Consider the following 25,033-nt stretch of genomic DNA (forward strand, 5'->3'; position numbering starts at 1 on the left):
GAGAGCGCGTGTGCCCAAGAGCAGTTGTGTTAAAACAAATCGTTTTAGAATCAACAAAAACATTATAAAAATAAGAAAATATTTTAAACAAAGAAAATCATTATGTGGAACAGTTAGTTCTTATTTAAAATTGAATGAACTTTAATAACAACAGAACAGACAGACACACGAAATATTGAGAGAATGAGAGTATTCAGTGGGTTACTTAGTGAGTGAGTCTACGGTTGGAAACAACGACAGCTGTCTAGCGATTAAAATGAGTGAATTGTTTGTACAACTCAGGTATTCGTAAACTAATATGAGCAATGCAAACTCTGTTTGTTTATCTCAGATTTTCATACAGTGAATTCATGCTTGATGAGAAATTAAATTAAAAATACTCAGACTGGTAAACGTTACGTTATTTACAGATTTTCAAAAAAGGAAGAAGTTTTTAAAAACATGCGGTTAGTTCTAATATTTGCCATATTGTTAATGTAAAATATTGCTAATGTTTTAACCTATAATTTGTTTTTTTACTGTCGAAGTTAAATAATTAATATTGTAATTATAAATAAATAAAGCTTTTTATGGTTTATTATATTGCCCAAACAAATAAATTTGAATGATTTTTCATTACTAAATGCAAAATTGACTACAAATTCCATGTTATTTTTTAAAATTATATATTTTATATGCCATTTGCGAAATAAGGTTTCCTAAGCAATCACGCAGAAATCGCTTTCAATTTATAAGCCATTTTGTTATTTTGCATTAAATATAATAAAAAAACAAAATATAATTTCACTTTAAAATCTGTAAAACTACTTTTATTTTTTAAGTGAAATTCCGAAAAGAATCTAAATTTATTTTTGTAAACTACATTAAATGCAATATTTACATACTAATATATTTTGTCAACTTAAATTATTAAATTTACCTAAATTTACCTAATCTGACACTATAATCGAAAACTGGGCAACCAATTTATATGAAAGAATTCTTTTTAAGATCTGTATATAGAAAAACAAATATACAATGCGTCATCAATTACGTACAAAACAACTTGAAGTTGATGATGAGTGTAGAATTTGACACCAGTCGATTCATTCATTCACTTCTGTGAGCAGTACCAGTCTGAGTACAATTTGTTATCAATACAAATTTTAAATTCACTCAAAAATTGTTTACCTTTGAGTCGAAGTCATCTGAGTGGACAAGGGAAAAGAGTCTTAACACAACGTGATTAACATTGCTAAAGTGAAGACGTGTGCGCACACTCGTTACAATTTTATTTTTCTACAAACGGGGTTTTAATTTGTGCGTGTTGTTTTTTTAAGGGGGTTAATAAGTTTGTTTACATCGCAAGAACAATTAGACATTTAGTTTAACATTAAAAAAAACATTTGCCATTGAAAGTTAAAAAATAAAACATACACATAAATACAAATACTAAAAAACGTGTTGAAAATACTTTAAATAACAAGAAAAAAGTATATTTTTATTGAAAGCTAATTTTTAAGATTCTATAAAACAAAGTGCAAGTTAACAATAATTGTGGAATACCTTGGATTACGAACGAGTATTGGATTACTAAAGCCAAATTTCAGTGGATAATTGCAGCTATAAGTAAAGGTAGGTTTAGTTAACAATTTTTTATCAAAAAGTTTAAATTTAATTTTATAAAAAGGTTTATTTAAAATTTGTACAATTTCACTGGGAGTTAAACATTTTACAATAAGTGTGTATTTTATTTGGGCGTGTAAATAAAAATCCTCATGATATAAACTTTTAATTCTGAAGATACATTGTATATGTGTGTATTGTTTTTATAATGTTATGACGATATAAAAGGTAAAAACGTTATTTTATGTTTTATTTTTTTATAAAAAAAAATATGATTCGTCAGCAAAATATTTCATAAGCTTTTTTTATTGTCTTCTTGAAAATATTTGACATTTTTATTATTGTTTAATATATTGAAAGAGTTTCAAATCGTGTTATCAATACGCTTATCATTTATACAATTATTCATTCGCCCATTACAGCGCCCTTTTATTACATTTCAGATTATTATTACACATTTTTATACCCAACTTCAAAAACATGGGGAAGTATATTGATTTTGTTATTCCGCTTGTAACAAGTGGCCCCTCGAAAAACATTTTTAACAGTCATAACTAATTTCAAAATGCGATTATGGCAATGAAATTCGATATAACTCTTATATGAGCTAAATTCTCCCTACCATGAGGATTAGTGCTTAATTGACACTACGCCTCATATATGGTCCTCTCCAAAAAATTACTAATGAAAAAAATACGAGTTTAGCGCTGAAGTTCGATATACATAAGTAAAAATCTATCTAGAGAATTTTATGAGGATCAGTCCATAATTAACCCTACCTCCCCATATAATCAGAAAATAACTTAAACGCTCACTACTCGCTTTTGAAATTAACTTTAACGCACATTGCTGTCTTAAAAATGCGAGTATAGATATGAAATTTGATATACAAAAGTTTTTTACAAGCCAAAATCTCATAGTAATATCAATTTAAAAATAGAGCATTCCATTTACTACATACGATTTGATGGTGGGTATATACGATTCGGCATAGTCCAATATTACACTCTTACTTGTTTGTCATTTAATAAGTCATATTGAATAAAAAAGCAACAAAATATATTCGAATATTGAAAAGTCATACATTTTGTTAGTATTATTAAATTTTAAGTGTGTCAGGGCGCATCAAATGAAGCCTATCTAGGTGGAGGTTAGAACTACTAAAATTAAATTACTAACTATAGTTAAGATTAGAACTATATCTATAGCTATGTATATACGCTTATTTGTGAAAAGTAAATAGAAATAATATTAATTTTGTGTTAATTACGATTGTTTATTATATGATGAATCATATGCAAATTTCCGCGAAAAGTATATACATACAAACAAATATAAGAAGAAAAAAACATTGAACAACGACTTCTATAAATTCTTATAAGAATTTTAATTGCATGAAATAAAGTTTGAAATACAACTATGTATGTATGTAGACATGTATGTGTGAATGAGATTATTTGTATGTTGACCATGGATGTGGTATTTTGATTTTTTTTGCTTGGTTATAAACTAATGTTTTCTTGTGGATCTAAGTTAAAATTTCTTCATCTTAATGTGTATTTTTCAACATATTACAATCTGTTTGAAACATTTAAAAACTGAATATTGAGGAATGAAATTGTTAATTAAACAAGATGATAAATACAAACTAAAAACCATATTTAATAAGAGTGTGATAGTAAAGAATATTTATATTCAAATTAATAAAAATATATTTTTTATCACTTAAATATCAATTAGAAAATGATTTATATCAAAACAACAAAAAAGGAAATAAAAACATCAAAACAGATTTAAAATATTTAAATTATTGGTAAAGAAAAAATCGATATAAAACAATAAAACCTATTTTATTTATACATATTATTATTTTTTACTTTTTTTGGCAATTGCCATAAACACTTGTGCCACCAACATCTACACAAAAATATATATTTAACCATAAATCAATACAATGTCAAATAAATATTAAAATGGAAAACAAAAATAATAATAAACAAAATATAAAAAATAACGTTGTATTTGAAAAAACGTTCATACTATGTACACAAATTGTTCATTAGGAAATATTAAACAAAAACAACAAAATATGTGCCATGAATTTTTAAAATACATATACATATGTATGTATGTATTTAAAAAAATCTATTAAATGAAAAGCTTTACTAATGTACAATGACACTAAATGATATTATGTATTTTTTTCATTTTATTAGAAATACTATAAAAGAAACAGAACGTTCAGTTCAGAGTAATGAATTCAGTACTCACCATATTTGTATGTTTTAAAGTGAAAATATTTTAAATTTCTAATGACAGATAGATAATCTTTTCTGTTCAATTCTGTTCAAAAATCCAAATCAAACAATATGAACTAGAATTTATTTGTGTGGGAACCTGTTAACATTTTTTTTATTAAAACTTACTTAAGTATTTATTTATTTCGCTGGTCTGGGGTCTTTTATCTCTACAATTTGTAAATAGTCAACAGAAAAGAAATCTTTTGTGCCACCGTTACTCAATAAGAAATTAGCCATAATTATAGCAATAAATAGTTGACAAAACCAATAATCGAACCAAGAAAACAAAACTTGAAAATAGAAACACAATGTAGAACTACTTACACAGAAATACATACTTAAATACGCATGTATGGTAGTATGATGACCATTTGTATTTATTTATGTATTTCGAAAATCGTTTTAGAAGTCTTTGTCTGTCCGCCTGGTCTGTCTGTTTGATATTCAATTCTTTTGCTCTAAATATGGCAAAAAAAGAAAAAGAACAATGCTGACATTTAATATCGAATCACTTAAATTACAATTATTTTCTTTGTATTTTCAACGTACACTCTCAAACATTCATATGTAAAAGTTTTTTTTTTTTTTAATAATTTATAGAAAAAGTACAGTATAAATAAATGAAATAAATAAATAAAAAACTTACCGTGAATCATAAGTATAAGGAGAACTCTATGTAATAATCATCCCAATCAATACAACTGACTTTTAAATGATGTTTACTGCATTGTTATTAAAATATATACCTATATATACCTATATGTACATATGTATTTTGTCAATATGCATTAACAAGTGTTTTTTTTTAACAAAGAGAATATTGAATCTTAATTCGAATTTTAAAAATTATACAGAATTTAATCACAAGAATAATGTTGGATTTTTAATGTGAAAAGTCAATGTTTTTTTATTCATAACTAAATGAAGGCATTTTAACCAAAATTTAGGCACCTATCTTAAGTTTTCAAAACTTAAATACTTTTGTATTTATTGGGAAATACCTTCATATTTCTATGTAGGCTATTTCGATTTATTTGGAATCAAATAATCTAATCAAAGAAGGCTCAAAATTAAAAAAAATAATAATAATTAATATTCAATACAAGTTTCCGTGTTGGAATGTTTAACACTACACAGTCATTAATTGAAGCCAATAGCATATGGAAAACAAATACAAGTACATACGTATGTACTTACAACCAACAATAGTTTAGAATAGCAATGAAACTTAATTAGATTAACTTTAAGCTTTATCAGTTTTATTTAATTATGGCGAGAGGACTAAAATAGAATTTTACGAGGTTAGCGAAGAACATTGGGTACAGTTGAAAAATTAGACAAAAAATATCCAAATATCCATGAATTCTTGTTAGAATACCTTGTATGTGAGTAGTTATTGTTTTTAACTTTTAATTAAATTATAATATTGTACAATGTTGCACAGCCATATGCATAATAGAACTATGTAGTCATCTTTTTGTAATTCTACAATCTTTTATTGAATTTTTATTTAATTACACAAAAACACAAATATAGAAAAATAAAAACCGCAACAAACTTTATAAAAGAAAACACTGCTCTACAATGTGGACAATTTTAAGATTTTTTGCAAATCTAGCGTTTTTTAACTATAAAAGGCGGGAAACATTAAAGGATAAGTAGACAATATTGATTGTTTATATATTTTTCTGAATGTTGAAAAATGCAGTAAAATATTTATTGATTTTCATAAGAATAATGTAAAGTTTTGTTGTTTATTAAAGTTTAACCCATATGTAAATTTATTTCTGTTGTCGTAAAGATTTTCAAATTCAATAGTAAATTTGTTTTAAGAAATGTGACTGATTTTAGGTGTACATATACACATTCGACTATAACTATTCTATTTTGAGGGATTTGCTTACTCTATGTTCTGATCAAAAGTAATAATATGGCAACCTTCCTTAAATTACTATAAAGTAAATTGTGTTTTACAACACTGAACATTTAACTATATCTATCTCTTTTACTCGCATTTTAAATGTGCACATAATGGGTTTGCTCTCTTTCAACAAACTCACTCGTCACATTATCATAAAGCGCCTGTCATTTTATAACGAAATTTTCATCGACGCAAACAACTCGTAAAACAGCTGCTAACGCGAAAAAAAAATAAAAAAATTATTAAATATATACATAAAAATTTAACAAGAAAACCAAAAGGAGTATTTTATTAATATCACACAATTAAAAGTATTCAAAATACGAGTGTTTCAATCAAGCGAAAGCAAAAAGAACGCCCCTCCTACCAATTGTTTAATGGGAATTAAAAAAGACAGAAATAACTAATTTGTAAATATATGTATAAGTCATCATTAGCAAAAACATACTTTGGATATTATGGATAATAAATGAATAGTGGAAACGAAATGTGATTAAAAATAATATATATTCGTCATTGCTCTTAGCAGTTTTTGGATTGGTGTTGTGTGTACGTGTGTTGGAGAGGTCTGCTCTTTTGTAAAAAACAAAACAAAAAGACGAACTTGTTGCTTCATTCATTATTTTTACGTGAGACATCAAAGAAAAGTTTTTACAAAATACTTATGATACTTACGATCGACCTGAATTTATTTGGTGGCCAAAATTTAATTTGTGGAAATTTTTACAATTTCAAATAAAAGTGAGTAAAAATACTTTTAAAATTGTAAGTTGTTACAAAAAGAGAGAAACGATACTATTGCTGGAAGATTTTTTCCTAGTTTCACTTTATTCACTAAATGAATATTCATAATTGTTAAGTTTCGGATTTGTTAATTCTATTATAATTTGCTCACAAATACATTGAAATAAGAGTTTTAATACCGTGTCAAAAGTACAATCGTTTTTTGCGAGTTAATTCAGTGTTGTATTTTAGCCTTGAATAAACATCTTTTAGAGTTGCCACGATATTTTTATAATGTTAATATGACAAAATTGATCTTTTTTAGCACAGTGCAATATCCGATAAAATATACATTTATTTCCCAATGAGCTTTTTATCTTTCTACGCATAGACGTTCACAAAATTAAAATATATTTTATTTATACTTTTTATCTTTTATCTATATATTTATATAGAACTTTTTTGTTGGTAATATGTTTTTTTATGTAATATAAGAAACTCTACATTTTTCCACAAGATATAAATATGTTTAAAAAACAAAAGTGATTATTTTTTATAATTTAGTTGTTGCTTTTTGTTATCAAAAAGGTTATGTCTACATATCTTCTCTATAAACACAAACGGCCCTAACTCACAAAAATTCAAAATCACCATTTTCATTGAGTTGAGCGTGTTGCAAACAATTTTATATACATATGTACCTTTAGACCCCAAAAAATCGTATTTTTACTTAAATAATTTTCAGAAGTGCTAAACTTTACGTATAACAAGTTCTATGTCTTTGCTTAATTTTATAACTATAGCAATTTTTGTATTTTAGGTGACGATATATGTACATTCATAAATATATATTTACATATGTATATATGGTCCATTTTTGTATTCTATATGTGTTTGATGATAAAAATATCCAAAAGTTTTTAGAAACATTTTTTATTTTTACGGGTTCACTTTTTTATACATACATACTTTTTAGTTTTAGCAAAAAACTTTGAATGGCAACTGAATAAACTTATAAATAAATTTCCTTTCAAATTGTTTTTCGTGATGGAGATTTGAATTTTACTGAAGTATTTTTTGCCTGCAAAAATAAAAAAATTAAAAAGTCTTATCCACTTAATGGTATAAAATAATCTACAACTACATTATTCAGTTCAGTCATTTCGTTTACATCTTATACTCTTTTCTAACTAATTTTATAAATATTTTCTATTAATATTAATAACTTGTTTATGCGCTTCATAGAAGAATTTTAGAGGAAATGTGTAAACTGTGACTCATCATGCATCGTTTAAAAACAACAAATTGAATAGGGTACAAAACAATATAAAAATGGCTTGGAGTCGTGATTGAATTGAATGATTTATATTATAAAACAGATATGTATTAAATTGTAAAGTTTATTCTAATTGTTTATAATACAATTCATGTAAAACAAAAAAGACAATAATAGCAATAAATCCGATACAAAGCTTTTAATTGTATATGAACAATAAACTGCGAGCAGCACTCGCCAAGTTCAGCATGAGTAATTTATCTTGAATAGAACATGAGAGAACCGCACATAAAAACTTATAATGAGAATTGAAAACACTCCTCAAAATTTATTACAAATTTGGCTTTTTGTTGTTTGAGGGTATTTCCCCTGTACGAAACAAAAGCACAAAACATTACATACAACAGCTATGAATTAAAATGCAGAATGCATTTATTTTATTAAATTTTTATATAATTTATAGTATAGATATTTATGTTCTAGCTGCGACCTTATATTAAATGTATTTGATTACTCTTGCGTTCTCGATACGGAAATAGTCCCGTTTAAACGGCTTTCTTTTTTTGTTTTGTTTTGTAAACGTTTCTCTTTTTTGTAAACTTACAAAGACCCAGCTTTGTGCGATTTCTTCGTTTATTACCCAATTTGCCTTTTTTCTTTATTTTTAAAACGTTTATTTACAGCATTTTGATTTGAGAAATGGCCAGCGAAATTGGTGTTATTGATTCTGTAGAATTGGAACCATTTAGACAACCAAACAATGCCAAAATAAAAAATGATAATGATGATGATAATCTGGCCAGCACTTCGAACGCATCGAATGCAATGACTACTGCCACCTTAACTATTATTAAACCTAACTCAATGTCAGCAATATCTGCAGTTTCAGATAATGAAGAAACTCATTTGAATCCTTACCCCTTGAGCACCCTGCCAGTTATGCCGTCTACGTCGCGCCAACTTTTCAGTGAGGCAGCAAATGCTCATGGCGGGCATGAAACGACATCGTTTCTGCAGCAAGAGATAAGTCAACAGCAGAGACTCAAAAGTGCATCGTCGACATTGGACAAAAGTGTATCGCGTAATCCATCTTCAGCGGGTAAACATGAAAAGAAAATCGGCCATCGTCGTGTGGACGACGAGGGCGAAGTGACTTATAAGAAAATTCAAAGTAAACAGATAATGGGTTCCATACAACTGGGTATTCAACACACGGTGGGAAGTTTGGCTTCAAAACCAAAGAGGGATTTACTAATGAATGATTTCTTTGAAATGGAAACTATTTCATTTCCGCCCGACGGCTCTTCCATTACTCCGGCCCATCATTATAGTGAATTTCGTTTTAAGGTTTACGCTCCAATAGCTTTTCGCTATTTTCGAGATCTATTTGGCATTGCGCCAGATGATTTTCTAATGTCCATGTGTGCTGCTCCTCTGCGACAGCTATCGAATCCTGGAGCTTCCGGCTCAATCTTTTATTTAACCGATGATGACGAATTCATAATAAAGACTGTTCAAAAGAAGGAATGTGAATTTCTCCAGAAACTATTACCAGGTTATTATATGAATCTTTCCCAAAACCCACGCACTTTGCTGCCAAAATTCTTTGGGCTCTATTGCTTTCACTATAATGCCAAGAATGTCCGACTTGTGGCCATGAACAATTTGCTGCCATCAGACATTAAAATGCACGCTAAATACGACTTGAAAGGATCAACATTCCGGCGAAAAGCCTCAAAGGCAGAACGACAAAAAGCCAGTCCCACCTACAAGGATTTGGATTTTATGGAACATCATCCGAATGGTATTTTTTTGGAGACAGATAAATACAATGCTCTTATTAAGACCATACAGAGGGACTGTATGGTTTTAGAAAGTTTTCAAATAATGGATTATTCTCTGCTAGTGGGCATACACAATCTTGATTTAGCAGCCAAAGAGAAGAGAGAAGAGCGCATTCGTAATGCCAGAGCCAAATTGCAAAGAACGGATGAGATTCGAGAAGCAGACGAAGCACCTGAAGCAGATCAAGTGTACAATGCTGCTGCTTCGAGTTCTGCAGCGGCAGGCTCCGCTTTGAATCGTTCACGCAGCATGAATCGACATCGATTGGTGGCTCATTCAACGGCGATGGAATCCATTACCGCTGACATAGACACGCCCTTCGAAGAGGACGAGGACATACCCGCAGGTGGCATCCCCGCCAGATCGGAAAATGATGAGCGTTTAATATTATACATCGGTATAATTGATATTTTGCAATCTTACCGATTGGAAAAGAAACTCGAGCACACTTTCAAAGCCATTATATACAATGGAGACACTGTTTCGGTATGTCGTCCATCATTCTATGCTCAACGTTTCCAGAATTTTATGGGTAAAACAGTGTTTAAGAAAACACCAACATTTCCACTGAAGCATTCCCCTTCAAAACGAAAGACATCGAATGCCACTGCGCGCACACCTCAGAGAACGCCATCGCAAAGTGTTAGTTCAAACAGACCACCTTTCATGTCTGGATCTTCAACGCCTCCGCCGGCATTCGATGATATATCCGAAGAAGATATAACGGCTAATTCCTCTACGGCTGTACGAGTTTCGTCGCATTCACGAAATTTAATGCCACAGAAATCGTACATGTCATCTCATCGCAGTACCCTGGGCAGTACCACAGACGACTATAGCGATGACGATTTAGCGTCAACTACTGGCAGTACTCGCTCTCCCATGCAAAGAAAAAGGGCCCAATTACATTTATCGAAAACTAATGTTCATGTAACCACTGTGGGTTGCATTGAAGACCAACCATCTCCTAATCAGCCTCATCAACATCCCGATTATAAGCAATCGGATGAGGGCATAGAACAAGATGTTGATGGCAAAAAAGTAATCACCACAAAATCAACCTTCATACAGGCCAAACAAGAACAAATCTACACATCCACTTTAGTTGTTAACGATGTGGTGAGATGATGGTCTCAACAGTCTTCCAAAAGCTCCTTTCTCCTCTCTGGAGAGACGAAAGACTAATCCCTTTGGTGATTTCAAAAATTACTTTTTGTTTTTAACTTGCTGTTCGTTCTTCCACTTCTATTAAATGAACTAAACAGTTATAGCTTCGTTTTCTGCATGAAAATTTTCATATCATAAATCAACAAAATCTTTACTTATATACAATCTTATTATTAGCAAGAATTATTATTTGTTTTTCTTAAAGCTTTTCATCTTTACCTTCTGCTTCTTAAAACATTTATTTGCGGCCAGCATAATGAAAACGAAAACAAAAATTCAACTCCAAAAGAAGTGCCTCTTAATAAACGCGAAAACAAAAGCAAAACATTGTTAACAATTTATAGTTTAAGTCGAAATCATCTCTACTTCTACAACTATTTCTAGTAATTTTACTTACAACTAACGCCCGCACACATATAGACATATATACATACATAAATTAAAACAAACAAACTTTATAACAAGGACTTTCATTTTTAATGTTCATTTATCCTTTTATTCATGCTTTACAAATTGTTTTCCTCTTTTGTTTAGTACTTTTTCATTATTTATACTAGTTGCTTTTTATTATTGTCTTTTGTTTGTTTTTCGTATTATTACTTGTATTATTTAAGTTCAGTTTCAATTTACAAAATGTGATGATTTGTTCGAAATGAATTCTCCTTCCACTTAATGTTTGTGTTTCAATAAACCAAAAAAAAAAAAAAAACAGTATTTCTTCATGTTTTAATTTAAAAGTTATTAAAAAGCAAATTAAATATCATACACAAACATCTATATAATATTATATTCAATCAGAGAATATTTGAGGTTTGAAAATTAAATTTACCACACATACATATATGTATATATACATATGTATATTCAAGTTATTTTAAAACTAAAAGAAATTTTTTTATTACTCACCATTTAATTAATTTTAAATCAGAGGTGATTTGTGAAAGTTATATTATTATTTTATTAAAAACATTTCTTTGGAAAATATAATTTTGTGCTTTAATGTATAAAACAAATTAATATCGACATCAAAAATATATAATTGTATAAAATACTAATAACAATAACTATAATAGTAATGTAGTACTATTAATTTAGTATCTGTATTTAATAAAAAAATAACAAAAGATTCTATAAATTACCAAATGTAGTTTTATTTACATAAATATTTCTGTTCAGGCTAACGTATAAATAATTTAAAAAAAAACCTAAATAAAATTAAATTTAGATTAATTTGGAAACTGGGAAAACATCATAAGTAGTATTTTCTATAAACAATCAACAGTAATCCTGGGAGGCGAGATAAATAAAGTGCAAAAAATCCAACATTTTTTATTTTAGCTTCAAATTATGTTACTTGCAAAACTGCAATTATTTGAAATCTGTTGCTCATAAAACTATTACATTTACAAACTAAATCTTACTGATTAGTGTTGCAATATACATATGTCCATGAAAAGATAGGCAAAGGTTAAAGGGGTTAAAGCGAGGAAAAGGATAATCTAACATAAATTTTATGGAAATGTAAAGATTCTCTAAACAACTATTTACAATTTACTTATTCATACTAACGAGAAGTTTAAGCCACTAATGGCGCAGATAGTTGGATGCTTAACATTAAACTAAATATAAGAGAATGTTCCAAAAAAAATCCATCCACTTCAACTGCCACTATTACTATAACACTTTGCAAGTCAAACCGTAATCAGCATCCCTTTAGAGTAGTTTTGCATTCACTAACTCGTGCTCTTCCTCAGTCTTTTTGTCGAATAATCTTTGGTTGCACAGCATTTATTTTTTGTTGCTGTGACGAACAACACTTTAACTCCAACAATTTGGAAAGAAGAAATGAATAGAAAATGGGAAAATTACAAGTACTTGTAAATATTTTCAGTAACAAGTTTATTTATCTAACATTCTTTCTTTCAATTTTTGCTTACAGGGATTTACACACACTTCAGTGATTGAGATGGCTTTTCAACGTAGTTACAGTAAAGTCTGGTGGGGTTCCGATGATAATCAGTTACCCGGCATGAATGTCGTGAATTCAGCCAACCAGCACTTGCTGAACACAAACCCAAACACTGTAAGTTTAACAAGTGGTGGCTTATATTCATATTTTAGTCAACAGCAGAATCAGCAACAGCAACATAGAAGTCATCATCAACAGACACAACAACAGTACCAACAATTTGGCGGCATTGCATACCACTCCTTGGATTTAAATCAGTTCAAATCGTATGGTGGCAATTTATCGCGTATTCAAGAAGTGGAAGACGAACAGAACATATCAAAATTGTCTTGGGAAAAACATGATAGTCCTGGCAGCTTGAGATCACAAGTAAGTAGTTGGAAGCAATTATAACATAAACAAAAATTAAATCCTTAATATTTTATTCCAGGATTCCGGATTTTCCGATAATGATGAATTTCACAGTACTCGAAGCTTAAGTGGTCGATCTTCGAAAACTTCATCTCCCAGTAGCAAGTCAATGAGAAGTTCAAAGAGTGACATTGGTTCACCGACATCCGTGCGAACAGTTGAAACACCGCCAACAGTGATTAGACGTACGGGAAACTCAGAATTTTACACACCACTGGTCAATGTATCTAGACGAATTTCATTCTCATTCTCGACAACACCAAATAAAAATACACCAAAACTTGAGGACGATGATGGATCATCTTTAATGGCTAAATTGGATAGTATGCAGTTGATGGCAGAATCGCCTTTAGCTAAGAAATTGGACTTTGATGACTCAAAAACAACACACAGCAGTGATGCTGTATCGCCCATTAAAGGAAATAATCCTAGAATTAAGAAACGCAGAAAGGTTCAGCGTAAAGCTACTTCACCATTATCATCAGCCAATAAGCGCATTCAAAAACTGAGCAATGACATGGATGAAGAGGATAGTGATTTGGACACTTCAATGGCGGTACCAGAGTACAATAACGAAACAGTATATTTAGGTGGAGCGCCAACATGTTCCACACCACCACCACCATACAACAATGAAACTGTTGTTCTTGGTGGGCCAATGGAATCCAGTTATAATAGCACATTAAAAATGGAAGAGCAAGGAATTTCTCCCTTACGTCTAAATGCCAGATTCAGCGGCAACACCAGCACTCCGAAAATATCGAAAATAAATAAACCCGCTTGCACTCTTCCCCCATTATTTGCATGTCAAGAATACGACAATACGCTATTGAACGGACATGCAGAGGATGTGCAAACGTGGTTGGATGACCTGCGCATGTCCTATGACCACGAAGTAATGTCCACACTACAAACAAAATCGATAGCACAGGAAGCTTTTAAAAACCTAAAAATCACAACTAACACAGTGGCTAAGTTTATAAGGCAACTCCAACAGAAAGCCCTTTCCATGCAAGGCTCGTTTGAAAAAGTAGAACGTATGCTTGGTGGTACCCAAAATGTTTCCCTGCACGACGCTCTAACGGGATCCTTGCAACTATTAGATCATGTTTCTGAATTCACTCTCATCCTGGAACGTAGATCGGTTTTTTTTGCCGATTCACGCTTAGAGCGAAAGCGCTACGAGGACTACTTAGATCAAATACGCATGGTCAATAAGGACACTCGCTACTCCCTTGAGAATCATCACTACATCAATTTGGAGTCGTTATTAGAAGACCTGCAAGTTTTGAAGCGAATAATCCTAATCAGCGTACAACAAGTGTATGAGAAACTTGTGCGTATTCTTGTGATCAGTGTGGAAAATGGTAGTTGCGATCTGATGTTGAAAGCTAACATTAATATGATAGCGACCCTTATGAACATCGATTATGATGGTTTTGCTTCGCTCACCAATGCCTTCGTGCAAACAGAGGCTGTAAGAACGTTACTGGTAGTTTGTTTGGATCATAAATTGAGTTCTGTAAGAGCTCAAGCACTAAGAGCTTTGGCTACCATCTGCTGTGCTCCCGAGCCGATTGCTCAATTGGGTTCTTGTGGGGGTATTGAAATTATACGAGACATTTTGCAAGTGTCTGGCGTTCAAAAACCAAAAAATGACATAAAACGGGGTGATATGGAGAGACGCGAAGCTGTATCGCTATTGACCCAAATCACAGCTGCATGGCATGGTCCAGAACACAAAGTTATTGGCTTGAAAGGCTGTATTGAGACCATTGTGGAAGGCCTCACTCAACTTTTGATATTTACTGAATGTCCACAAACTTTGCTTTTGTGTACGGCCGCTTTAAATAATCTATCACGCATGGAAATCACTTCCCATTATTCCATTATGTCACACGAGACTATTTTCAAATTGATAACTACCATGGAACAGAGAGACAAAGGCATAAACGTGTTCCTCTATGTAAGTATTTGTATATGTACTTCATATCATTTTATTTAAAATGTACTTATTGTGTATGTATATGTATGTATATTTCTGTAAGTAGAAGCTCGTAAATTTCACACAATCTTTTCAATTGCACCATTTTTGAAAAATGTTCAATTTTGTTGAAAGCTTTTTTACAAGTTTCCTATCATACAAACGAAATACTTACATTAAATATGGCCCTTAAAATTAACTTGACTTACAACTTACAACAAGGTCCATTAAATACATTCTCCCCCTCTAAAAAGATGGGGAAAACAAACGATATTGAGTTGCTTGAGTATAAAGTTTGTGAAATTTATTTGAAACATTTGTTTAGCAATTTTTCTTCAATCTTTGGCACGTTGTTTTTATTCATTTTCTTAAGAATATTAAGAATTATATTTTCTATCACCCCTCCTAAATTTAGTTGCTTACTTTTTCCTACATACATTTACATTTGCTTACATATTGATGAAGTAGTGAATGAACTACAACAATTTGTATCTATAGATTTAAGTTTTTTACAAATAAAACCTGTGTGTATAATAAAATTTCATCATCGCTTTGTAACTTTTTTCTTCTGCAGGAACAAATCGTTGCCATGCTGTACAATATGTCTCTGAATAAGAAATGCCACAGCCATTTGGTCAATGCCGGTATCATAAATTTCATCACGTACGCATACGAAACGGAATTCTTTAAGAGCTACAATTCTCGTGGCGAAAGCGAAGCCCAAAAACGTTGTATCAAAACAATTTTGCACACATTGACACGTCTGGTACAGGACTCTGTCTTGGGAATGGAACTGCTAGAGCAACAGAAGCACATGCCATCCTCCTTATTCTTTAAACTGAACTCAACACTGGCTACAAAACAACAATTGTCCTCACTGGATGCAAATTCTAATCGTGACATTTCTTTCCTAACCCACCAGCTATTGCATCAGGCAAAAAACGACCGAGATGAACAATTACAAAACAAACTACATCCAGAACAAGCGGAAAAAGGAAAGAAATTTAAAATGCAACTACAACGTCAGGAAAGTTATGTTTAACAAAACATACAGACAACCTGCCCACACAAAATGATATTTACTAACGGGTTCTTAAGATGAACAATGGACGAACTTAACAATAACAACAACACCAGCAGCAGAAAGGAGAATCAGCCTAGGATTTGAATTCACGAATACACACAAAGACAGTGAGTGATTCGGGTTCAGCCAGGACAGCAACGTCACGTTCAGTCAGCCACGTTTAAGCGTTTACTTAAACGTGCAGAAAAGTCATACAAGTTTTAACTTTTTTTATTTCTGACTCTGCTTCTGCTTTTTCCTCTAATATTTAAGGTTCAATTACAACAGAAAAATACAACTTTTATTTATTTCATATTCGCCCAGAAATTTACATAGAAAGAAAATATTTAAAAATCCAAGAGTTGTTTCTGAACTTAAAAAAAGCAAGAAACCAGAGAGAAAGAAGTAAAAGTATTAAAAAAATAACAACAATTAAATGTACATTCCATTAGGATTTGACAATTTATTTTATTGATAAATTTTGTTTCAAGTCCTGTTTAGAGAATAAAATGCAAAACAAAAACTCTTAAATAAAAAATGTAAAATAAAATTTTATATTTCTAATTTTATAAATATTCATATAAAGTATACCTTTGTAGTATTTATAAGCTATAGTCATTTTTGTGCCAAATATATTTCTATAATTTTTTAATACAATAATATTTATGAATAAATTTTATTTTAATGAATAAATTGTTTAATGTTAAATAAAAAAATATAAAGAAAACATTTGAATATATTTCTTATTTTAAAACCAAATTTAAGAAATAAATCGTTTTATTTAAAAAAGTCAATATTTTCATATTTTTATTTGTTAAAAATTTAATATTAAGATCATGGCGAGAATTTTACTTCTGTTTAGTATTAAGAGTTCCATTTGCCTTTAAACTCTCGTATTTGCTTTAAACCCTTTATTTTATTCCCAGTTTTGAAATTCTTCGATTTTAAGAATCTCAAGAATAAAAAATTAAATTTTATAATATTAAATGCATGAATGAATTAAGGGGATAAACATTAAATCATGTTTATTCATAAATCGTAGAAAAAGTATACATATGTATATATGTATGTATGTATAGATAGATATGTCCAATGTAAGTGAAAAAAAGACAAACTTCTCTTGTAAGTCACTTATAATGAAATGTAATTTTTATTTTTTTCATTAATCATGCCTACTGGAGGAGTGTTTAATTTAAATTTATATGCCAGAGAGACCAAAACAATAAACAAATTCTCTTATAATAAAAAATACGAAACAAAAAGTCGTCCAATATATTTCATAAATATACAAACATAAATATACAAACATAAATATATAAGTGGATATACATATCACTCATTTACAACAAGACTGGCATAATTCAAAAAAACTACGTTTCGAGAAAAACTGCTTTGAATATTTTATGGCATTTTATAATTATTTAAATAACTTTTAAAAAATCATAGGATTTGAATATATATAAATAGAAAAAATTATTATGCTTTTCATCTAAATGTATATTAACACCTTTATTCATAAACAACATATTATTTAAAACAAATTTTTATTTATAAAGCGTTTATAAAATAAAAATGTTTTTATAATTGTTTAATTATGAAATTTTCGTAAAAACATTACTTTTAGGGCAAAACTATAGGTGATGGATAAGGGATTAAATTAAAATGAATTTTCTCAGATTAAATTTATTTTTGCATAAACTAATATGATTATAAATTGACATTTTGTTACCAATTCAAAAACCTGATTAAATTTTAAAAACAGAATGGTGCTCTTTTTTATAATTAAGTTCAAAAATCCGAATATATGTACATATGTACATTTGTTACAAAAATGTTCATTTACATGTGTGTGTAAGAGAATATTTTTGTAATTTTGATAACCTTTTTTCATGACCACCACCTGAGTTTTTTAGACATATACATACATGCACACATATACAGTAAAACCTTAAAATTTTATCATCCTCATACGGGGGGTGAACTTTTTATTGTGAAAATGGTTTTAAAATTTTCTTTTAGCATTTCCTTTGTATCAAGCCTAAAGTTATGCTATATTATGAGCATATTATTTATAATCTTTTTTGTGTGTTGTGTTTTCTTCTTAGCAGGCATGAGCAATTGAGTTTTAAAAAGGTACCGAACTCAAACCGATTAAAATGGAAAAGTTTTCTTGAGAAATTGAATTCAAAGGACAAATCAATTTAATATTTGCTTTTAAAATTTTGAACTCAGAATTTGGATCTACTTTCGATTAACAAATACTGTTAACGCGACAATAAAAAATCTGACTCCCGAACATATTATTTGGGTCCAATCCATAAAAAAATATTTGTTTAGTTAAACAATATTTCTATTTTTTTTAATTATTTTTAAATTCCTTTAGAACTTAGTTCGGAATAAAATCGCTTATGTACAACATGACCAGCATACATAAATAAGAAACTTCGTTTGGTGAAAAATAGAATTAAATGTTTTATGAAATTTTACTATTTTTTAATAATTTTCAAGTAGATCCCCGGATTTGCTACGTCCCTGGTTCTCATCTAAACATTGATATTTCTAATAAGTTCATTGTTCATTAGAACGAATGAATTCTGGAACTAGTTGAAATCAAATAACCATCAAATTAATTAACTTAATTTCTTTCTATAGAAAAGGATTTGCCATGAATAGAAATAATTTCTAGCATTTGAGAAAAGTCATAATTAACAAATTTACACAGAATTGAATTTAAAGAAGTGGAAAATTATAATTAAAAAAATCTAGTTTCCTTTTATTCGATTAACCGAATAATTTTGAATTATCCGATTATTAACCGGCTAACATAAAACCTCAAGTAATTATTTTTCGAATAAACCGAATAAGACAAAGACCACAGTAATTGAATACCCTAATACATACCCAGATTCGACGCCTTAAATGTTGCTTCGACAAGAAACAATTTGTTGCTTACATAAGTGTATCATTCATTTTTCTATTCCATCACTCATCCATTTAAAAAAAACAAGTATGAATTTATAGTCGGACATTACCGACCATATGGTACCCTACACCAGTCAGTATGTTAAAATTGTGGATTTTTTTATATAAAGCATATAATTTGTTTTATTGTAAAATTTTTTACTTATTGTTGACAAATAAGAGATTTTCTACAAGAGGGCTCATAGGGGACTTTCAAGTCATTTTCTGAAGGGGAGTTTGTATGGGGGCTAGGGTCAAATGAGGCCCGATCACTATAAAATTTAGTATTGTCATTTATTGTTCTATAAAACAAATTTTTGCTGATTTTTGTTGACATTATAAAACATTTAACGTAATTGTGAGCCTAAAGGCCCGATTCGGGGGGTATGGTTGTATGGGGGCTAGGAGAAATAATGGACCAATTTCAACCAATTTAATAGCGTTCGTCCTTGAACCAATAAAAGAGTATGTTCCAAATTTCATCAAATTATCTTGAAAATTGCGACCTGTAGCGTGCGCACAAGGTTTACATAGACACACAGACAGACGGACTGTCTGTGTGTTCACAGACAGCACCAATATTTTTGGGTGTTACAAACTTCTACACAAACGCACTATAGCGGTGTAGGGTATAATAAAACATAAACACAGGCATAATTTAATTTCGTCCATCGTTCAATATGTTCTTACATTCTTTCCTTAACGTACATACATATGTATACATATATACATAAATATAAACATACATACATTATTAGGGAGGATTTAAAAAACGTTTTTTTACTCGAATAGATTATGGATAGTGATATTTAATTAATTTTTACAGTAAAATCCCTTTCAGCAAATTTTGGTCATGAGTTTACAAGAGGGAAAACAAATACACTATTTTCAGTTTTAATTAAAAATTAGATATTGTGTACGAAGTTTTGAAAATATTTATAATGGAATCGTAATATATAGAAAATAACCATTCTAAAACAACATTAATTTATATATATCAGACTATAAATATAACCAAACAAGGAAAAAAAATTAAGTAATTCTCAAGGTTATGTCCTTTTTTTGGTCATCCTTAAAATTTTGAAGTCTTTAAAAAGTATGTAGAACTAATTAAGCTCTTAAATTATAAAGTATTATGAACCAATAAAAAAGCTTATAAAATTAAGCATATTTAATAACTACTTAAATCGGTTCACCCTATTTTATATTTTGTAAACTGCCCTTTCTTTTGTTGTTTCAACTTTGTCACGTTTATAATCAGCATCAGTAGAGCGCGTTTTTATATTTTCAGTCTCCTACGTGTCAATATGTACTTTACTACCGTTTTGCTTCTTCAGATATGAAGGGAAGGTTAACTTGTCAGTCAGCTGGTCATATTTTGGCACGTTTCTAAGTCTTTAAAAAGTATTTTCCTTTTATAGTACAGATATGTCCAGGGATTTTTGCTACCTATTTATTTCTTACCTTGACCATAGATAAAAGGGACAGGAGGGTAAAACTACCCATATTCTTATATATTCTCACATTATATATTCTAACAAAATTTGGTGGAGGGATTTACGTTGATATAAAAGTTAGTTATACCGCATTGTAAAGAAATTAACAACGTTAAAGTCATGTTTGATAGTGATTTTCTATGGAGCTAGTTGTCTGTTGAAAACACAATAGATTCCAAATGTAAATAGTTAGCAAACTGAAAATTTGTTTGGTATTGAAATTGTAAAATTTTATTAGGATCGGTTCATAGTTGACCTTACCCTCTATGCACTCGTTTTAAATCAAGGACTCTTCGAAAAATAACACTAGTTTGCAACGATTTTGCTCATGATATAAAACCTATATGGATTTCTTTGTTTTGTCCGTCCAAATCCAGAAAAAATATTGAAAATACGTCAAATTTTTGAAGACACTTTATCTCAAAATTTCGACGTATAAGAAAAAATAAAAATTGTTAATTAACAACCGGGCATAGCCCTTTTCAAAAATATGTGTTTCATTCCATGAGCAAACAAAAAATTAAACATACAAATAATAATACAAAGCTATTCTTCATTGTTTCAATTTTTTTTTTTAATTTTTATTTTTTTAAGTAATAGAGCTATTAAAGGAAATGGTCTAAGCTTTCCTTTGAGAATAAACAACAAAAGCGTTCACTTCAAAAATTAAAAAATAGGGAAAATTAAAAATTATTAAAATTATCACATTCGCATCTCATTATGAGACTTAAAGGAAATTGTATAAGCTTCCTTTTGAATAAAAAAAGTTGACCAAAATGGTTTTTTGTGTTGAGTTACTTGATATGAAAATGCCCATATGTATATGTACAAATGTACATATGTACATATTATGTATATAGACTCTATATTATAGAGTTAAAGAGAACACTTTTACTATTCTTCTCAATTGAAATTCAAATTCTACTACAATATAGTACGTGAGAAAACATTTTATTACATACGAGGTGTAAACGGTATAAAAAGTACTATATTACCATTTCTTTATAATCCTACGAATATAATAAAATATAAAAATGCAGACCATTATATTTATAAGTTAGTTAACGATTTTACTATTGGAAAATAAAATAAATTACTAAGCCTAGTCTATTTATAAAATACTGCGAGAGAGACTTTGATACTACTCTTTTAAAATACCATATGTTATTATATATGTATTTGCTTAATTATATATGTACATATACAGACCATTGACGTAAGGAAATATAAGGCCTCTTAAATATTATACACATGTTATAATAAAAATTAAAAAAAATGTTACTCAAAGTTATCGCTATTTAAAAAGTGTCATCATATTGGGACAGGGGCGGAAATGGGTTAAAGCAAATGATCTTTATTATAACAAACTTAAGATAAATACTTTTTTAGCTACAATGATTCGTATAGAGCCAAATTGCAATAGGAAAAGAAAAAGGCAACCTTATATTATTTTCTTCTTCTTAAGTCTGCATGGAATGTTTTTTTTTTTCAACAACATCTGCCATATTTCTGGAGTATTAACATGGCCAAGAAGTTAAATTTTATTTCATGTTTAAAAATATATGCTACACTCTTTTTGTATATTACATTTTTTGTTTCGTTGAATTTTTGTAAAACTATTCGCCTAACTAGCAAATTATGATAATCAAAAGGAAATGCAGTGTTCTGCTAGATTTCCGCTTCGTTCTACAAGTATTTTATCCTTTTATATTCTATTTTTTTGTTTTGTTTACAATCATACCCAAAAAAGAAAGGAACGATAAATATAAATAATAAATATATATATATATATATATATATATATATATATATATATATTAATATATATATATATATATATATATATATTTATATATATATATATATATATATATATATTATTTTTTTTTTTTTTTTAAATTTTTATTGTTCAAGTTGTGAACTATGTTGATGTCCTTGTTGCTGCTGTTCTTGCTTTAGCCTCCAGCCATTTCTCCAAAGCTCTCTAAGGATAGTATGAATTATCCTTAAATTCATATTTATGTTTTTATGTTTGAGTATTGACATTGTTGTTCATATTTTTCCCTAACAAACAAGAACGCCATTAAATTGTTCAAAATTTCAATAATACATCATTGTTTGCGCTCGTACTTAGCGTTATTATTTTATAGCATACTTTTGGGCAATTCGGCGTTAATGTTAATGCTTTTATTATACCCTACACCACTATAGTGGGGAGGGTATTATACGTTTGTGCTGATGTTTGTAACATACAAAAATATTGGTCCAATACCCACCTTAAAGTATACCGATCGATTCAGAATCATTTTTTGAGTCGATTAAGACATGTCCGTCCGTCCATCCGTCCGTCCGTCTGTCCGGCTGGCTGGCTGTCCATGTAAACCTTGTGCGCAAGGTACAGGCCGCAATTTTCAAGATAATTTGATGAAATTTGGACCAAGCATGTTTTTGGCACAAGGACGAAGCCTATTGAAAATGGTTGAAATCGGTCCATTATTTCACCTAGCCCCCATACAACCGTACCTCCCGATTTGAACTTTTTATGCTATAATTACGTCAAATATTCTGTTATCTCTTTAAAAATTCGCACAAATAAGTTTTATATAAGTATAAATGATACTGCAGATTTTCGTAAGGATCGGCCTATATTTGACCCTAGCCCCCATACAAACCCCCCTTCAAAAAATGACTTAAACGTCTAAAATTGACTTGTAACCTTTTGTATCGCAATGAAACTCAACAAAACTAACTGTTATTTAGAAATTTATTCTTTTCCAAATTTACCGAGGATCGGCCCATATTTGACCTATTTAAAGCCTCATTTAGAAATTTTAGTTTTTTATCAATAAATGGCTTAAATATTTTGGAATTATGGTAATATTCAACATAAAAGTTTCTTTACAAATAATAAAAATTTTATAAAAGTAAAAATTGTAAAAATATACTCATGGTGTAGGGTATCATATGGTCGGCCATGCCCGACTATACTTTCCTACTTGTTTGTACAGTGCTTTATGCTTTTTCTACTCATACTAAAATTTTGTTGTGCCTGTCAGTGAGTGCGTATATTCAACTTTTGAAAATACCAATTTAATACTTTTTATGGACACAACACCTTTTTAATGCTTCAAAAAGAGAAATCCATAAAAATATTTAAACAATTTTTTATCACCTTAATCTTGACAAGAAAGCATTGAATGATTTGGCATTTATACACATACATATACATGTATTTATATTTTTTACTAAATTCATGGTATTTATGTAAAATACGGCAAATATATAGCATACTTTTAGGTCATTAAGTATTAATTTTAATGAGAGTTTGCATAAAGCGAAATGAAAAATTTATAAACAATGATATATACATTATGAGACATTGAAAGAAAATCTATAAAATTGCTCTTTTAAGAATATTTATTAAATATATTAACAAAACCATAGATATTTTTATTACAACTCATAATCAAATTAACGATACTAAAGCAACAATGAACGCGCATCCCCATCATCCGCATAAAAACATACTTATGAATTAATAAATGTTTGTTAAACGGTTCTTAAACGGCGAAAGGAAAATGTAAAACAAGAAACTTTCATTTTTATCCTTAAAGCATAAATTTTAACAATTGTCGTGTCGTTGAATGTGTGAAACATGCAAGTATCCAACCAACACACTGACAAACCATGTATCCAACGAACCTGAATGAAATGAAATTACGATTATGTCCACTGGTAATGGTACAAGTTACTTTGTTTGTAGATGTTGCAACGATGCAACGTTGCTGCTTGCTTATAAATTTTATAATGTAAAACCACAGCTTGATAATACAAATATGAGATTACATACTAGTATTTTTAGTGTGTGTTATAAATTATGTATGTATATTTAAAAATTATAAAATATTAATTTACTTTACTACATACTTAACCGATTTATCTTCTTAGTAAGAGAATTTCTCTTTTCGACATTGTGATTCTTTTCGTAAAAATTGTATGACTTCATGATGTTTCAGAAATTTATCTATAGTGTTTAGCACTGACAACTGAAAAAAAAATGTTTGCATGATTTGATAGTAGTGCGTCATCTTAAACATTTAATTTTTTTAATTGTATAAAAATTGTATAAATTTTTTTAATATGTATTTTAAATCGATTATCTGAGTTAATTATGGACTAGTAGTAATAAAATCTTAATAAGTAAATTATTTTTTTAGATGATTTTCTCAAGAATTAGACTTCCTAGCCTTCCAGCCTCTTTTAATACATTTTCTTTGTTTTAAACCATAAAAAAGGTTTTAAATGCTGCTGT

General features: G+C 29.4%; 3 protein-coding genes across 11 annotated transcripts in view; 2 read left to right on the plus strand and 1 right to left on the minus strand.

Moving 5' to 3' along the window:
* LOC111690175 (inositol-pentakisphosphate 2-kinase) overlaps window positions 1-25,033 on the minus strand; it is a 194,293-nt gene that overhangs the window by 149,773 nt on the left and 19,487 nt on the right. For 4 of the 7 annotated variants that reach the window (XM_046955172.1, XM_046955171.1, XM_046955175.1 and 1 more), the window contains exons 1-2: window positions 5,284-5,799; window positions 4,552-4,661 (exon numbers count right to left, since the gene is read on the minus strand). The exons of 1 other annotated variant lie outside the window; for it this stretch is intronic. The gene's annotated coding sequence lies outside the window, so the exon portion shown is untranslated. Of the gene's footprint in view, window positions 1-4,551; window positions 4,662-5,283; window positions 5,801-25,033 lie in introns of those variants that run through there. 2 more of the 7 variants (XM_046955177.1, XM_046955174.1) reach the window with 1 other exon arrangement.
* On the plus strand, window positions 1,209-16,996 carry LOC111690157. Of its 3 annotated transcripts, none has more exons than XM_023452601.2 (4): window positions 1,209-1,614; window positions 12,777-13,175; window positions 13,237-15,183; window positions 15,776-16,995. In XM_023452601.2, exons 2-4 carry the CDS (start codon window positions 12,804-12,806, stop codon window positions 16,241-16,243), a joined length of 2,787 nt encoding a protein of 928 aa, XP_023308369.2. In that variant the 5' UTR covers window positions 1,209-1,614; window positions 12,777-12,803; the 3' UTR covers window positions 16,244-16,995. The 3 variants fall into 3 exon arrangements, with proteins under 3 accessions (XP_023308369.2, XP_046811126.1, XP_046811125.1); XM_046955170.1 differs by lacking the exon at window positions 1,209-1,614 and adding an exon at window positions 6,435-6,567 and having other exon boundaries at window positions 15,776-16,996; XM_046955169.1 differs by lacking the exon at window positions 1,209-1,614 and adding an exon at window positions 11,904-12,708 and having other exon boundaries at window positions 15,776-16,996.
* LOC111690186 (phosphatidylinositol 4-phosphate 5-kinase type-1 alpha) lies at window positions 6,426-11,546 on the plus strand. Its single transcript, XM_023452630.2, has 2 exons — window positions 6,426-6,567; window positions 8,509-11,546. The coding sequence occupies exon 2, from the start codon at window positions 8,525-8,527 to the stop codon at window positions 10,796-10,798; it is 2,274 nt and encodes a 757-aa protein (XP_023308398.2). The 5' UTR covers window positions 6,426-6,567; window positions 8,509-8,524; the 3' UTR covers window positions 10,799-11,546.

Source organism: Lucilia cuprina, chromosome 6 (assembly GCF_022045245.1).
Source record: "Lucilia cuprina isolate Lc7/37 chromosome 6, ASM2204524v1, whole genome shotgun sequence".
Lineage (NCBI taxonomy): Eukaryota > Metazoa > Arthropoda > Insecta > Diptera > Calliphoridae > Lucilia > Lucilia cuprina.

What these genes read in the sequence shown, in the direction of transcription:
- LOC111690186 (XM_023452630.2), top strand. Translation starts at nt 8,525, where the DNA reads ATGGCCAGCGAAATTGGTGTTATTGATTCTGTAGAATTGGAACCATTT.
- LOC111690157 (XM_046955169.1), top strand. An exon ending in CTGGCAGCTTGAGATCACAA is followed by an intron (nt 13,176 to 13,236) that starts GTAAGTAGTTGG and finishes ATTTTATTCCAG; the next exon opens with GATTCCGGATTTTCCGATAA. An exon ending in GCATAAACGTGTTCCTCTAT is followed by an intron (nt 15,184 to 15,775) that starts GTAAGTATTTGT and finishes TTTCTTCTGCAG; the next exon opens with GAACAAATCGTTGCCATGCT.